General features: G+C 30.1%; 2 protein-coding genes across 2 annotated transcripts; both read left to right on the top strand.

Annotated features, from left to right (window-relative positions):
• Positions 1–7,116: 7,116 nt before the first annotated feature.
• On the top strand, positions 7,117–7,801 carry LOC118052913 (large ribosomal subunit protein eL27). The gene has a single exon (XM_035064014.2). The coding sequence runs from the start codon at positions 7,217–7,219 to the stop codon at positions 7,622–7,624; it is 408 nt and encodes a 135-aa protein (XP_034919905.1). The 5' UTR covers positions 7,117–7,216; the 3' UTR covers positions 7,625–7,801.
• A 5,442-nt stretch (positions 7,802–13,243) lies between these two features.
• On the top strand, positions 13,244–15,015 carry LOC118052912 (scarecrow-like protein 23). Its single transcript, XM_035064013.2, has one exon. The coding sequence runs from the start codon at positions 13,468–13,470 to the stop codon at positions 14,800–14,802; it is 1,335 nt and encodes a 444-aa protein (XP_034919904.1). The 5' UTR covers positions 13,244–13,467; the 3' UTR covers positions 14,803–15,015.
• The last annotated feature ends 2,947 nt before the right edge of the window (positions 15,016–17,962 follow it).

Genomic DNA, 17,962 nt, shown 5'->3' with positions numbered 1-17,962 from the left:
CAAACAGTCCCTAGATCATGATCTTTTCTAAACAAAAAATAAATAGAAGATGAAAAGTCTCTAGATCATTATTTATGAACCAATAACATTTTGACAATTGTAACATGGATATCAAGTGTTGCCTTGAGTGGGGTAAGTGGATTTTTCTTTTCATATTTTCATAATATTATTATTGAGAGGGGATTTTCAATGTGTATATATTGATTAGTTTGCGCGTTAACTCATAATGAGATTATCTTTAAACAAGTTTAAAATTACATCTTTCAAATTACTTTGATACGCATAGAGAAGTTTAATGGGGTTTTCTAGGTGTTGATCCAGAATTTTAAATTAAAAAATTCAAATAAAAAATATTTTTTTTTAATTATCAGATGAATACTTTAAAGTGTATAACAAATATAATGATGATAGAATAAAAGAAAAGGAAACTTTATTAAAATGGTGTAGAAGGGAAGATAGGAAATAAGTATCTGATTCACTAGTGCATCAAATAATAGTGCATGCTTACTCAAAGATCCATTATATGTGTTGACTGTTGTTTATTCACCTTTGGATCCTCGAATTCGCTATTGAAGGATTAATTTAATTGGTAAATTGATTAATGATTATGCTCTTACATTATCATTTATATTAGAATATCAATCGGTCGTAAAGAAAAATATTTCTATTAATATATTAATACGAGTATTGCTAGATGGTCTATCTAATATTCATTGATTTTATCTTAGTATTTAAAAAACTACCCAAGTTACTAATTTTTATATATAAAAAAAGAGTTAAAAAAATCATTTATCTGAGTTTTTATTTTAATTGGTAAATTGATAAATCAGCATGCCTCGAAACTAGATGTTTTCAGTCTTAATTTTCTTGCATTCAAGTTTCAATGCTAGGTCAAATATATAGAGGGAGGGATTGGAAAGGATTGTACATAGTTTTTCGACACCCGGCCGATGGAACTGGATCGGGTTGAAAAAAAACAAAGAAATAATAAACCTAATATGACCCGGTGGGTTAACCTAGTGACTCGGTGTGACCCAGCCTTAAACCTGTTAAATTTTTTTTTTATTAAAACAACGTCATTTTAATTTTTTAAAAATAATTGACCCGATTAAAACCTGGAATCTGAACTTTAAACCGAACCGGGTCTTAAAACTATGAGATTATCGACTAAGCATGTTGTGCCCACAACATGTGTTTATTTATGCTCTATGATGGCCTAAATTCATGGACATTCTTTCCCTACAAAATTATTAAACAATGTAAAAGAAAAACCGAAAAGAAATAAAGTCATGAGAATTTGGGTGATGGATGACTCTTAGCTGAGTAATTTAGTGTAGCTGCATCAGGACTCTTGATTAAATCTTTTAAAATCATTAAACAATTGGGTCAATCCCTGTTAGTTGAGCCAATCGTCTCAAACACGAAACATTTTTCAAAAAATAAAGTTCAATGAATGGACCCATTGGTTGATTTTTTTTTAATATCATAGAGACGTTTCTGGACGTAATTGATCACGGGTGGGTGACTATTCTCAAAAGCCAAACCACAAGGAAAATACCGTCAACTCGAGATTCATAGTCAATTACATATTTACAATTGAGTTTGAAAATTACAAATGGTAGGATTTGAGCAAGAGGAGTGTCCTCTCCCACTAGTTGATTTATTACAACTTGATTATTATCAGTTAAATTATAACCCAAAAGCCAATAATTTTTAATTAAAGGGTTAAATTAAATTAAAAAAATAGCTTAAAAAAAAAAAAACCAAAAGAAATGAGGGCTAAAATGAAGAGAGAGAAATTTGATCTTCAACAAAAGGGTCAAGGAAAAACATTAAATATTAAAAACATAAGGACCTAAATGATAAATAAAACATTTGAGAAATTGTAATTGAAGGACTAAATTGAAAAAAAAAATATTTCTACAAAAGAAATAAGAACAAAATAAAAAATTAAAAGAATGAGGACTGAAATTAATAACAAACCAAAAATGATAAATTGTAATTGAAGGACTGAATTGAAAAAAAAACTTCTATAAAAGAAATAAGAAAAAATAAGAAATTAAAAGAATGAGGACTAACATTAAAAAAAAAACAAAATGATAAATTGTAATTGAATGAATAAATTGAAAAAAAATAAATTTTTTAAAAGGAATAAGAATGAAATAAGAAATTAAAAGAATGAGGCTGAAACTATAAAAAGAAATAAGAATGAAATCAAGAATAAAAAGAATGGGGATTGGAATTAAAAATAAAACATATGAGAAAGTGTAATTGAAAGAATAAATTGCAAAAAAAAATAAAAGAAATTAAAAAATAAAAACTGAAATTGAAAAACAAAAAAAAAAAGGATAAATATATACTTTATTTGTTAGGAGAGAGAAAAGAATGAAAAAAAAAAAAAAATGATCACTAATTAAAATCCGAGTACCATAAGTCCACACGTGTCACCTCGTATGGAAAGAGGACACGGTCGCTTATCTAGAGATACAACAAAAGGCTGAATAGTAGCGCAAACATCATCTACTGCTAGACACATTACTAACATGTGTAGCATTCTTTGATTTAAATATTCAAAAGTAAAAATAAAAATACCAAAAATACCTCTCATGACCTTGTTAAATAAACAAAAATACTGTGAAAGTATAAAAATACCCATTAAATGCAAAACTATATTTTTTGTTTAATTCAAGGTTAAATTCATAATTGTATTACTACATAGATAATGAAAAAAAAAAAAAAAAAAAAAAAAAAAAACCTTGTTTAATGCCCAATAATTTTTTATCTTGAAAAAGAAATATTTTTACTATGAAAAAAATTATAAAAAATCAAAAAGCCTTGTCAACCATTTTAAATTTCATTGACTTTATAGATAAAAGAGTATTTTTATTGTTTTTTTTTTTTAAAAAAAACATGCATCCCCATATAATCTTTTAATAACCAATAATAATAAAAAAAAAAAAAAAAACCAGCCTCGAGGCCTAATTTTTTCCCCCCCATACAATAGTAAATAAGTAATTAAACTGTAGCGTAATTTATTTTATTACTACAATAAAAACACCACAAGATAAAGTATGTGTTAATATCACAAGACGAATGAGTCTAAAGACACGTAATCAAATTGACCCATGACTCGTACAGCTCGTATGTTCCATCAAAAGTAATGTAAACCTAAAATGGAAATGCAAGTTGGCTAGGTGTATGGGCGCCCACAGTTGATTTAGAGTATGTTATATTCAAGGCGTGGCCGGTGTGACTACATGTAACAATAAATATCAAATTCAATGCTTTTTTTTAGGGATGTCCATCACTATCCCAAACATCCCTATGTAAATTTATTTTTTTAAAAAATAAAATAATATTATTTTTTAATTAATTGGGTTACTCAAACCAATTTATGACTTGAATTGGGCTTCATATATCAAAAGGACTTATCACTATATTAAAAAAAAATTGTTATTTTTTATTTTCCAAATCATTTAATCAATGACAAGGACCTACTTTATCTAATATTAATGGATTTCCACCACCTGTCGGAGAAGAATAATCTAAGTCAACAATGACGATAAACATGATACGCGTGTCAAGACAAGATCTTTCCGGCTGACTAGGATTTTTGCCTTCTGCTTCTCCTTCTCATCTATTGTCCAGATTTGGACACGCTAACCACATATGATGTCATTCTGACATAAATTACTACAAAAACATTTCTTCATATATTTTCATACCAACTTTAAAATAGTAAAATCTAATCAAATAATGTAAATAAGAGTGTAATTTTACGGTGCTTGTTAGTTAGTAATACTCTATTAGATACTTTTTAGAACTAATTTTAAATAAATAAAAAGGATAAAAAAAATCATAAAAAAAATATCTTTATTATTTTTGGTGAGTCATGCATTTTTTATTTTCTCTTTTTTTATATTTTTGTTCTTTCAAATTAATTTCAAAAAATAACTGACAGAATATCACTAATTATTCACTTATTATTATAAAAAAAATTTATAGAATTTATATCAACCACCTATATTAAATAATATAATAAATAAAAATTTCTAAAACATCTATTATCAACTAAAGACTCATTAAATCAAACCATGTAAAAAATAACTTAATTAAAAGTCTGGGGTTTAATTTGTTTTTATAGATGTAAAATTCAACCAATCAATGTGGTTTGTTTTGATTTTAGATTTTAAAAAGAAATAATTCCAATTAGATTTTTTAATCTAAAATATCAAATCTTTTAACCGACACCTGCCCCTAATCTTATTACAATGAACTATCATTATTTATTTACTAAAAAATGAAATGTCATGATTTTTATTTTTCTTGAAAGGAAGATCATAATGAAGGAAAAAACAAAGAGGAAAGCAACATGACATTAAAAATCTTTAATTATTCTAACTGATATTTCTTAACATTTTAACACTTAGACTGGACGAGCTCTTATTGGCCAAGTGAAGGTAGGAAGAAGAAACAAAATTTTGTTCATAAATCAAAATCAAAACACACTTGTTAAAAAACGCATGGTAAAGATTGACATCAATCAAAGACCTGCCTTCGAGGGGAATCTTTTCCTACGGTTATACACATTGGTTATAGTTATTTTTAAATATAATATATTTTTTATTTTTAAAAAAAATTATTTTTAATAACAACAAATTAAATTAATTTAAAATATAAAAAAATTAATTTTTATTAAAAAAATATATAAATTTATTGGAAACGCGGTTGCCCGCGTTTCCAAAAGCAACAAATTTTATTATTATATTAACGCGTTTGCGACCGCCCTCGCTTGTCACCCCTGGCAAGCAAACGCCTCCATGGCTCCATCCATCTCTATATATAAAGATAGCGATACGATTTAATTGAGCATATTAGCTTCTCCGCCTTCTTCAACTACCACAACCGAACTTCTCTCGTCCTTATCTCCATTCTTCCATAGCTCTCATTTGTTTGTGCTTCTTCAACCATGAGTCTGAATCAAGCTACAGGTAATCCTTGATCTTTTTCCTGGTGCGATTGGTTAAGGTCTTTTGGACATGAACTGTTTGATCTTGAAACACTTTGTTATATTGTTGAGATGGGATTAGTTGCTGAGGTTAGTGTCCAAAGAATTAAGTGCTAGATGCAAAACTTCTATCGTTTTTGTTTCCCTTTTCAAAAATCAAAAGCTCTGCGCATATTCCTAATCTATTCAGATCTGTTTTTTTCTTTGGTTTTTTCACAAAACAACTAAGATCAACAACTAATTGCTTTAATTGAGTAATTAATCACAAATTTGGTATCTGTTAACTCTCCCCTCGTCATAATTTGTAGTGATCAACAAGATTGTCTGTAGAGTTAAAGAGCTTTACGCAATTTATTTATTTTACTTCTCTATTGGAATCTGCGTATGCTAATTTAGGTGTGGCTTTGAAATCTTGCAGTGGCATATCCTCCCCCACCAACATCAACTTATCCTAGTGCATATTCAGGCCCACCACCAGCTGGCTATCCGACCATGGATGGTCAATCCGACCAGCAAAATCCTATTCCTGTGAAGACTAAATCCAGGGGTGATGGCTTCTGGAAGGGATGGTAAGCCCACTTGTCTTGATCTATCTCTAGTGCATATTCATTCCTTGAATTACATTAATCCTGCTAAAAACTCTCGATTAAAACTTTGATTATAAAAAAATTATAATCTATAGTTTTTTAAAATGTATTTTTTCAGATCATAACCGCAAAAACTAGCTATCTGAACATACATTCTGTTGTGAATGTTCTAATTCTTGGCTCTTTCATCTTGCAGTTGTGCTGCCTTGTGTTGCTGTTGTGTCTTAGACGCTTGCTTTTGAGGAACGATGCTTTATTTGTGCTTTGTACCTTCCTTAGATGTGCTTTTCTGGATTTTTACATTGTAATAGAATGGGACCGTGCAGATTGATTTTATTAGCCACTTTGATGCAATAAATTATTTATATACAGTGATTTGATTTGTTGTGTGCCTTCCGTTCACTTCGATCGCTTGTCGGGAGCATCTGATATATAGTTCAGTTGTGGATATGTAGATCATGTAAAATGCTCAATATATTTGTTTATGGATAAGTGACAGTATATGGAGTTTTCGTAAGTGAACCATGGAGAATGCCCAGCATATTTGTTCGTGGATAAATGAGATGAAGTTAACTAATAAGCATTTCCATCTAAGTTGTCAACTGATGATTTTACTATTTGATTTGTATTATATTTTTACATATCATCTTGACTAAAAATTTTTTGGTTTAAAATTCATATATATAATATATATTATCTTGTGTTATTAATTAATTTTAACTAGAAAAGAGAACGTGGAATAATAAATTTGAATTTATGATTGTTTAATCAACTAATATTATATTAAAAAACTATTTTAATTTATAAGCTTAAATTAATAAGTGGTTTTAAAATTTACTTTATATTAAATTTCTAACAACGCAAACAATCCAACAAGAAAAGGCTCATAAAATTTAATATGATTGTTGAATCAAACTTAAATTTTATCATATAATTTTATAAATTCAATTTTATAAAAGATAATTAGTTAAGTCCTGAAAGATCTTAAATTAAACTTTAAAAGTGTTATTTGAACCAACTTCATTATTAAATTTTATAATGTTTTACTTGGGATTATAATTTCTTTTATTAAGATTGATTTTTGACCTATTTAAGAAATAATAAATCTTTTAAAGAGACGAACTACATTGGAAAAAAAATTCAAATTCAAATTCAATCAATTCTATTTATTTTTCAATTGATATTTTTGTTCTGTTGTTCATGTCTACATTAAAATCCTAATTAGATATAATTCAAGAGTGGAAAGCACGTTACCTACGAACTACTTCATGTAACATTTATTTAATCAACCTAACACTGTTTGAGCGGTTTTTGGAAAAATAAAAGATATTATTTTAATAAAAAAATATAATTGATTTAAAATAAAACCAGCCCATACCAGATTTCTACTTGACTTATGACGGGTAATAAATTTGCCTATCAATATACACTTACACAGTGAAAAACTAAACGAAGCCCGGCCCAGTTTATTATTAAAAAATACAGCCCACACGCAGATGTAGCTAAAGCTAGGGTTTCCATTTCCCTATAAACACGCACACCGCCCCCTCTCCATCTCTAGGGTTTAGAACAGCCACAGAAATTAAAGAGAGGGGAGGAGAAACCCTAAGCCGCAGCGACAATGGTGAAGTTTCTCAAACCCAACAAGGCCGTCATAGTCCTCCAAGGCCGATATGCTGGTCGCAAGGCAGTGATCGTCAAACACTTTGATGATGGAACCAGAGACCGCCCCTATGGTCATTGCTTGGTCGCAGGGATCAAGAAGTACCCAAGCAAGGTTATAAAGAAAGACTCGGCCAAGAAAACAGCAAAGAAATCGAGGGTCAAGTGTTTCGTTAAGGTTGTTAACTATCAGCACCTGATGCCTACTAGGTATACTTTGGATGTGGATTTGAAGGACCTTGTTACTCCTGATTGCCTGGCAACTAAGGATAAGAAAGTCGTGGCTTGTAAGGAAACAAAGACAAAGTTCGAGGAGAGGTTCAAGACTGGGAAGAACCGTTGGTTTTTCACCAAGCTGAGGTTTTGAATGAAGGAAAATGGTGCCGGCTCTAAGGTTTTGTTTGGGTTTAATGTGTTATTTTTAGACATTTTTTAAGGAGCATTGTTAAGGTTTTGTAGTTTTTTATGGTGCTAGTTTGAATCTGCTTGGATTTAGTTATTTTTGGAATTATTAATATAAATTGCACTCTTAATGTCTGGTGTTTGATTGTTTGTTCATGTGATGATTTTTTTATGTTAGCTTTACGGGCTTTATTCGATTTGGTGGCATGATGTTTTTGGTTTCATTTTATTGCAAATCTACCTGGGAATGTGTTAGTGTGTTCTTCCCTTGATTGATTTTAGAAGGGGCTCTGATTTATTGAAAGTCTGCGTGCTTGCTTCGGCTCTGATAAGATTGAAATGTGGTGCCTTTAGTCTTAAAGGATTGCTTGCAGGGGTGATTAGGTTTTGGATTTATGATTTGTTAATGAAATTAGATGTCTTGAGCTATTGTTTACGGCCTTTTATTGATGAAATTGAAATGAGGTGCCTTTTGTTTAATGATTTATGATTTGTTAATATGTCTAAATTGCGTGTTAGTGAGTTGATATCTGCCATCGTTGAGCTGTGTTGGGAAGTTTGAAGATGGTGCCTCATTTTCTACACTTTTTGAATGAAATGGAAAAGTTTGGAGATCGATCTTGCTTGACTTTACTCGTACTTTTCACATATTTTAATTTTAGATAGGCTGCCATGCTACTTGGCGATATGCTTATTCCTAAATTTATGTATTTTCCAGTAAAAACTTACTTTGAAAATCATCAATTCTAAACAAATGCAAGGTTAAGAAAGAATGGAGAGAAGAAGAGAATAGCATATAGTCTGCAAATTTTATCAATTCTCTTGCTACCTTCAAAGTCCCGTACAATTCTCTCTCTATATTCTTAGTGGGTGTTTGAAATTAATTTAGATTGTATATATATATTTTTTTTATTTTATAAAATTTATTTTTAATATAATCAAATTATTCACATTCTTTGTGATTCCATCAATGTACCTGCATGCTGTTGTTGCTTTTTGTTGCCCTCTTTACAAGCCTTCATCATGTCCTCTGTATCTTAATGGTCAAACAAGCTCTTCCAACAATCTTGTATAATTGAACTGTGCTAGTCTCTCCCTTCCGTTGTTGACTTCGGAAGCCTTCCCCAGTTTATAGTTTTTGGTAAATTGTTTTGATGTGGTAATGTTAAAAATAATTTTTAAAAAATAAAAAAATATCATTGATATTAACATGTATTTTAATACAAAAAATTATGTAAAAAACATTTGTTATCACAATGCTAAACACGTTTTCATGTCCTTCCGCGCCAAGGCAGGTCTTTCAAAGTGACTGATTTGAGGTCTCGCATGCAACTTATTCGCCGATAGATGAATTAATATTTTGATTTGCTGTATGAAATGTCTGCTGATTAGAAACATGAAAAACAAGGGTCTTGCAGTAATGTAACTTTAGAGTTGGATTTACACCCAAAAAAAAAAAAAAAAAAACTTCAGAGTTGAATACCAGATTGGTTGGTAACCTGTCACGTTAAAAAACAGAGCTTAGGTTAATGCAATGTTTTTTTTTTTAAAAAAAAAACAAAAGAAATCCAATGTCAGGTTATTTAATTTATTGTACTCAATAACCTTAGATAATAAAAAACAAATAACAATAAATAAAAAAATTAGTTTTAAGTAAAACTACAAAACAAGATCAAGACAATTCTATAAAATAATAAAATTAAAAAAATATCAATTGTAAAAAAAGACTTATTAAGTTTATCCGAGTTAATTTTTCAAATTTATAGACCAGATTTTAAAACTAAAATTATCTTATCATGAAATCAAAATTCAAATTCAAATAAAAAAATCTCGAGGGATTAAATTGAAAAGGAAAGTTCCAATTAAAAATAATACAAAAAATTAAATAGAAATTAAAAGAATAAATATCAAACTTTATATAAAAAATAAAACATTGAGGAATACAATTGAAAAATAATCAAATTAAGAGAATAATTAAAAAAATAAAACCAAATCTTACAAGTAAAAAAACATAAGAGAATGGTGAATTTGAAAGAAAATTTTAATTTCATCGATTATTTAAAATAAATAAATAAATAAATAAAAGATTAAATATAAAAAATAAATCAAATGACTTCTTTGAAAATATTTAGGGGCAAGCTAATGGATCATGGAGATAAAAATGAATGGGGGAAAACGATAAATGGCACAAAACATGAGATTTGTTGGTCATAAACACACCGCTTAGGAATGAGCAGCCATCTCATAGGGTTTCTTTAATTAATTTGTGTTGTTTTTCACCGGTAGCTTTTTAATGTTAGAAATATTTTACTTGCAGAAGTGCCCTGTGTGTTTTATCACAGTTTCTTACCTGCAAATAAAATTCATAGATTGTGATAACTTTATATTCTTATAACTAATTCCTAAAACAATAATAATTTTCTTAAACCACAGTTTGTAGTTGTTTGGTTAAAGAAAAAAATGATATACTGTTTAATGGGTTCCATTTCTTTTCTGCGTTGGAAACACAATATTTGAAAAGCAAGGATTCCTTTTTTTTTTTGCACTGTTCACATTAATTGCATTGTTCAAATGAACAGTGCAATTAACATGAACAGTGCAAGAGAATTGCACTGTTCACTTAAAAATAGTAAACAATGCAATTCTCTTACACTACGTGAACCTTTTTTTTTTAGTATGCTAATTTTTTTAACATTTGTTTTTTAAAAAAACTAGTTTAGAGTGAATTTTATACTTGATAATATTTTATCTAATTTTATTATACGCTAAAAAAATTATGAAAACTGTAGTTCTTGTTGGATGTATTTCGTACGTAATGGAATTATAGATGGTTTCATGGAATAATAAAAAATATTTTATATAAAATATGATTTATTTTATGATATAATAGCAATAGTTAAATCCACAATATTTAAATTAAAAATTATCAATATTAATATATATTTTTTAAAATTATTTTATAACCTCAATTTTAAAAATATTCTTAATCAAACACATTAAATTACTTTTTCTTCAACTTTAATTTCAACTACAGTTTTAACAAAACATTTATTTTTTCAAACCAACCTTAACTAAAAATATTTTTTATAAAATAACTTTTTTCAAACTACAATCATAATAACTACGCAATACCAAACAATAATATCCTAATGTCCCAAATTCATATATATCTAAATCCCAAGAGAATTGATTTCAACGGTCCCTTTCTCTAATGAATAAAAACAGAAACTCAATAATTGAGAATAATAAATATTGGGTTTCTGTAGCTCTGTAAATTTTCCAGTCTTGAGAATCAACGTTCATCTGATATTTCTATTTCATGGGGCTGGTGAAACTCACGGAGGGCTTGTACTTTCCCTGACATATGCTTTCTTTCTGATCAGGACAGAACACAACTCGATTGTCTAGGAGCCACTTTGCCATGCCCTTTCTTGTTTTTCTTCTCTGCAGTTTTTTTCTCCAATGTGAGAACTTCTAATTTTTATTATTTATTTATTTTTTTATTAATATAAATAATCAAATCAAGTTACATATATCTTAATTAATCTTATAAATTCTAAAATTAACGATTATATAAACTTTTAATATCTTCAAATTTATATAATTCAAACTGATAATTTTTAAAAAACCAAATTTAAAACTTGATTAGTTAAACTATATTTCTCGAGTTTAATTTTATTATTATGTTACAGCATTAAAAAAATTAGGAATTTATAAATGTAAACATGGAATGGGTGATGGACCAAACGTCAGCTGGTGGCAACAAACAAACAAGCTGGACCTTGTCCTAACTATAAAGAAACCGAATCTAATCCTGTATAGATTCTCAAAAAGCCTTGCCATTGTCACACACCAGAAGGCAAGGCTATTATCTCTAACAAAGTCAGCATAACACCGCCCTTTCTGTGATTATACATGAATGGATAAAGTATGATTGAAATTATAATTATGGTTATTTTTTAAAATATTTTTTATTTAAAAATATATTAAAATAATAGTTTTTATATGTTTAAAAATATATAATTATAATTATGTTTTTTTCTTGTATATTATTTCCTTTTTATAGTTTATTAATTTAGGTATCAGAGGGTATTATTTTGCAAAAAATATCAAACCTAGGAATAAAGTCTAGATTCAAGTATAGATACTTCAAGCGCAAGATGTAACTGTGAAAAAACTCCATCTATTTTAATTATTAGAGTCAAACTAACCCGGTTCAATTAGCAGAGGCTATATGCTTTAACAGATTAACCATCTATCTCAAAATGTTATTGGTTGAGATGATAAAAAAGAAAAAGAAAAAAAGAGAGTCACTTCCTGCTATATTACATTGTGTTCTAAGAAATATTATAAACAGTATGTCTGAATAAAAATAAAGCAAATCTTTAATTTCAAATAAGTTGTTGTAGCCTGGTTTTTCCCATGCAATTCCCACTGTCATGAATCAAATTGCTCACCTGAATTTAATAGAAAAAAAATTCTTTTTTATTTATTTATTTTATTCATGAAAGGTAGTCTGCTATTATTTAATTATATATTGTAGTTTTCACGAATGATAATGAAAGTCTATCAAGACAATGATGCACTTTTCAACTTTGTTTCCATAAAGATCTCTTGATTTTCACACATATTTATATTTATATCATAGGTAGTTCTTAGATCATAAAAATAAAATATTTTGCATTTATTAAACAAAGTTAATTCATATAGAATTTAGAAAAAAGTCAACTATACTAATTATATTAGACATGTATTGAAAAAAAATCATAAATATAATAAATTATTCATGTATATCTAAATAAATTGAATATTTTATATATCTCCACCTAAAAACAAAATCTATATATCCACCTCTATTCCGATAAATAGAGGTTAAAATGGGTATAATTTTTATACCAATAATTACTATAATTACTAGAAGTCAAATTTTATTTTATCAAAAAGATTGTTAAACACATAACTGTTTAATTATTAAAAACTAAAAAGAATACAGTATTTGTTGAACAACGATATAATTACCGGCCTCTATTAGGATAAACAAAATAATAATATTTGTGGAATTTCGATGAATTAAATAGGGCATTCAAAAAAACACTAGAAATTAATATCATATCATTAAATGTTTATATAATTATTAATTTTAGAGTTTATAAGATTAATTAAAATATGTATAAACTGACTCGAATATTCATATTAATAAAAATAAATAAATAAATAAAACTTAGTTAACTCGAGATTTAAATTAGTTTGAGTTAAAAAATAATAATTTATTTAATATCTAGATTAACTCATTAAATTAATAGATAGGACATAACATGAATCTCAATTCTTTAACTTATATTTTTTGAAAATTTTTTTTTCTTTTAAAACAATTTTATTTCAATATTTTTTTTTAATATCTTGCTTCGTATCAAATTTTACAACTATAGAATCAATACATTCGTTCATGTCTGTCTTTTAACATTAAGACAAACTTTGACCATAATATTACCCAAAACATCATCCCAAGAATCCAATGACCTAATAATCTACAGTTGATTATTCCCTTAATCCCATTTTAATTACAACCATTCATCATTTAATTAATCCCTTCCGGTCAAAACCAAGTCCACCTAACGATAATATCAAAACAAAAATTTCCCTTTCTAATTTTCCCTCATTTTTTCTCTCTTTCCAAACACCCCGCCTTCTCCTTTTCTCTGACATCTCTGCTAAGATTTGTATCTTTTCACTTAAAAGCTGCTCGCCTTTAAGAATCTTTCCCTCTGTAAAATACCCACCGAAGATCTTTCTTTTTTCACTTTGATCATGCTTCAAAGCTTAATTCCTCAATCCCCTATCAATTCCATAAACCCCAACAATTCTTCTTCCTCCCCCATGAAATCCAAGCGTGCCGCCGCCGCCCTCACTGTCGGCGAGTCCTCCGGTGATGACCTTTCATCCAAACGTGTCAGTTATGAAAATCCCACCACGGAAATCGTCTCCTCAACCAATTTAGTCGAAGGCGGAGGAGGAGACGACGGGGGTGAGTCTAGTGGGCTCAGGTTGCTTGGGCTCTTGCTGCAATGTGCGGAGTGTGTTGCGATGGATAATCTAAATGACGCGACGGATTTGTTGCCTGAGATTGCGGAGCTGTCGTCGCCGTTTGGATCTTCGCCGGAGAGAGTGGGAGCGTACTTCGCACATGCTTTGCAGGCGCGGGTGGTTAGTTCTATCCTCGGTACTTACTCACCACTCGTGTCAAAATCAGTAACGCGAACTCAGTCACAGAAATTATTCAATGCTTTGCAGTCCTATAATTCAATCAGTCCTCTGGTCAAATTCTCTCATTTCACAGCTAATCAAGCGATTTTCCAAGCATTGGACGGAGAAGATCGTGTCCACGTCATCGATTTGGATATAATGCAAGGACTTCAATGGCCAGGGTTGTTTCATATTTTAGCTTCCAGGCCTAGAAAGATCCGGTCCATGAGAATTACAGGGTTTGGATCCTCATCCGAGTTGCTCGAGTCAACCGGGAGGCGACTCGCAGATTTCGCCAGTTCACTCGGGCTCCCGTTTGAGTTTCACCCCTTAGAGGGTAAAATTGGGAGTGTGACGGGTTTGAGTCAACTCGGGGTGAGGCCGAGAGAGGCTATTGTAGTACATTGGATGCATCATTGTTTGTATGATGTAACTGGGAGTGATTCAGGGACGTTGAAACTGTTGGCTTTGTTAAGGCCGAAATTGATCACGACCGTTGAACAAGATTTAAGTCATGGGGGGAGTTTTTTAGGGAGGTTTGTTGAGGCATTGCATTATTATAGTGCCTTGTTTGATGCTCTTGGGGACGGATTAGGTGTGGATAGTGTAGAGAGGCATATGGTGGAGCAGCAACTGTTTGGGTGTGAGATAAGGAATATTGTTGCTGTCGGCGGTCCTAAGAGGACCGGTGAGGTTAAGGTTGAGAGATGGGGTGACGAGCTGAGACGGTCTGGGTTTCGACCCGTTTCGCTCCAGGGTAACCCGGCCGCTCAAGCTGGTTTGTTGCTCGGGATGTTTCCATGGAAAGGGTATACCTTGGTTGAAGAAAATGGGTGCTTGAAATTGGGGTGGAAGGATTTGTCCTTGTTGACCGCCTCTGCCTGGCAACCGTCAGATTGAATTACTTTGTTGTAGTAGTCAATGAGACCGGATCATCCTATTTAATTGGAGTCAAATGCCACAAACGTGAAGAATTTGTGGTGAGAGAGACTTTTGAATGATGACGATGGCATTGGATCAATGGTAACGGGGGATCTTCTCTTATTGTAATAATGGGCAAGAAGTGTTTTGCTTCCTTCTGAGACAACCTTAATTTAGGAAGTTTTTTTTTTTTTAAGACTTAATGTGTGTTTAACATTTCAGTAGTTTTTATAGTTCCGGTATAAAAAAAACTATACATTATTGTTTTTTTTTTTTTAAATACAAACCTTTACCATAATTTGAGATGAAAAAGGCTTAAATAATAAAAATCATATAACTTTAGATCAATCTAAAAATATCTTCAACCTCATCACAACACAAAACAAAACAAATCTTTAGATGTTTAGGTAGGCGATGTTGAACTTTGTTGTAATTCCTTGAAGGGAAAGAAAGCAGTTCTCTATTCTTAATCCAAAGTGGCATCACTCATTAAGAATAAGTTCCTTTAGAGAGGTGAGAAGAAGAAAGGAAGATATATATATATATATAGTTGCAATTAGTTTGGAGGCAGCTCACCAAACTTGTAAATCTTTCAAGTTAAACGTGATTGGATTTTTAAGTAGATGCATTAGATAATTGGGATTTGGGGAGGTCTAGTCTTGTGTGTTTTTAAGTAGCCATGTTCTTTGAGAATTGGGTGTTTTTGTCATTAATTAGACAATTGGGATTTGGGAGGTCGAGTCATGTGTGTTTTTGTGTATTCCATCTCTGTATGGCTAGCTGTGGGGTTGCATGGAATTTAGGAGCAGTGAGAGATCAGATATGATCAGGTAGCGTGGGTTTGAATCCAAAATAGAAGCAAGCTAGCTTGGACCATCTTGAATTTTTACTTGTCTCTCATATTGTTTTTTTGTGTGTGTTTCATCACCTCATCCTCTATATTCCATTATACATTTGAAGAATGGGACACCTGCAGCAACAGAACAATTATTAATGATGTTGGAAGTTCTTGAAAATAGATGCTCCTCCATGGTCCCAACCTTGAGCCTCACGAGACGCAGCTAATTAGACGTACCACCTCTAGTCTTTCAAATTGGTATGCATGAATGGGACAAATCTTCATTATTTAAATTAAGAAGTCAAAAACTGATGTTGGCCACCAAGGTCAGCTAATTAATCCACATGATTAAACATAAATCATTATTGTAAAATTGAATCTCGTCGTGAAAAAGATATCTACTACCCACGAGTAGCTAGAGCCATGTATAGACGACATATACTAGTATTGATTCATTCAATCAAGAGGCTCTGCAGGTGTATAGAGAAGACCTCACCGTTTAAGAAAAAATCCAAGGAGAGGTTACGAGAAATTGTTTTGCACGTAGAGCTAGCCACCAAAATCCGAGCTCCAGCAGTTAGTATATATGTAGTCTTGTTCTTCATATATATTATTATTTCAGTACACGCACACACACACACACACACACACAAGGAAAGATCATGAAGAAGAGGGTTTATATATTTTGAATTAAGTATTGTCTATATAGATAATCAATCATTTCTAAACATGGATAACTGGGTTTACAGTCGTTTGAATTGGGTATACATATATATGCTGTAAAACAGCTTGGGAAGTTAGGGTTGATAGCAACAAGAGATGTCATGGGATGTGATCTTTGAGTAAAAGAGAATTTACTAGGGTTTTTCGAGCGACGGAAAGAAGGTTGTGGGTCTAGTGATGGGCATTATATATATATATATATATATATATATATATATATATATATATATATATATATATATATATATATATATATATATATATATCAGGAAAGAAGAAAGAGGATAGAGGACAAAGAAACACAGCTAATGAGGGGTAAAGGCCAAGCAAGAGAGTCCAACACATGGTGCGCCATGGGAATTGAAAGCTCAGCTTGTGATGTGAGATAGATGCTACTTTCTATGGCTTCCAGCAAGCTTTAAACGCAAGAATGGACGCGCAGTGGATGTGGAAGGATCGACAGATTAACACCATCTTTTCCTGTAAAGAAGTTACTATACATATTAGCAAACTGGGATCAAGTAAAGTGGGTTAGTAGTGTCAAAAGAAGATAAATGATGATCGGCCAATTATTAGAGGGTTGAAAGGGGTTGCAATTTGCAAGCTTTTGGATGATTTGATTGATAGAATGTCCATTTATCACTCTACTTGTTGTGATTCAGACTATTGTTTTGCTAGTTACGTGAAACATGCTTCTCTGCGCGCAGGGAGGCTTTTCTTTCAACACCAAAAAAAAAAAAAAATTATACACAGGGCGGCTTTTTTACGTGTTTTTGTAGGAAATCAGAAAAATTATGTATTCATGTAATTAAATGAATTGATAACTCTATATGTGTTAATAAAAGAAATAAAAAAATACAAAAAATTAAATATAGATTAAAATATTTCATTTTATAAGAGAAGAATTTTATCTTATTGTGTTTGTTAATTTTATTTATTAAAATAAATTTTTTTATTTAATCAAACGATAATAAAAATAAATATTTATATTAAATTGATTGAGTAAACTAAAAAGAAAAAACATATCATGGATGCAAGATTGAATATATTACAAATATTATTTGAAATATTTTTATTAAAAATATTTTAAAAAATAAAATTTACATATAGAATGGATTAATAAAACATAGATAAATAACGATAATTTTTTCAAAAATTAAATATATATAAAATAAAAAAAATCATTTGAAAAGACTTTACAAACAAAATACAATTGAAAAACAAATTATGAATATTGGGTTTACCGTGGAATTTGAGAGGATGCACTGTATCGGCTCAACAATACTTGTCCCCGTCGTTTTATACCGTCTTTTAATCCTTCTCCGGAGTCCATCTCACTTGGCGATTTCTTTTTCCCGAAGAAACTAAAGTCAAATCAGTTACCGTAATTAAAGTAATTTTTATTATTTTTCAAAGTGTTTTTAATTTTGAAATATATTAAAATAATATTTTTTAATTTTTTGAATTATTAAATTAAAATGATCCAAAATATATATACAAAATAATTTAAAAAAAAAATATATATATTTTTGAACAGTATGGTATGGCCGCACAAACATACACACCCTGGATCCCAGG

The sequence above is a fragment of the Populus alba genome, chromosome 6 (assembly GCF_005239225.2).
Source record: "Populus alba chromosome 6, ASM523922v2, whole genome shotgun sequence".
NCBI lineage: Eukaryota > Viridiplantae > Streptophyta > Magnoliopsida > Malpighiales > Salicaceae > Populus > Populus alba.
The sequence above is the reverse complement of the archived record's forward strand: the minus strand, read 5'-3'. Positions and strand labels throughout refer to the sequence as shown.

Excerpts from the sequence above, each read along its gene's own strand:
- LOC118052912 (XM_035064013.2), top strand. The coding sequence starts at position 13,468 with ATGCTTCAAAGCTTAATTCCTCAATCCCCTATCAATTCCATAAACCCC.
- LOC118052913 (XM_035064014.2), top strand. The coding sequence starts at position 7,217 with ATGGTGAAGTTTCTCAAACCCAACAAGGCCGTCATAGTCCTCCAAGGC.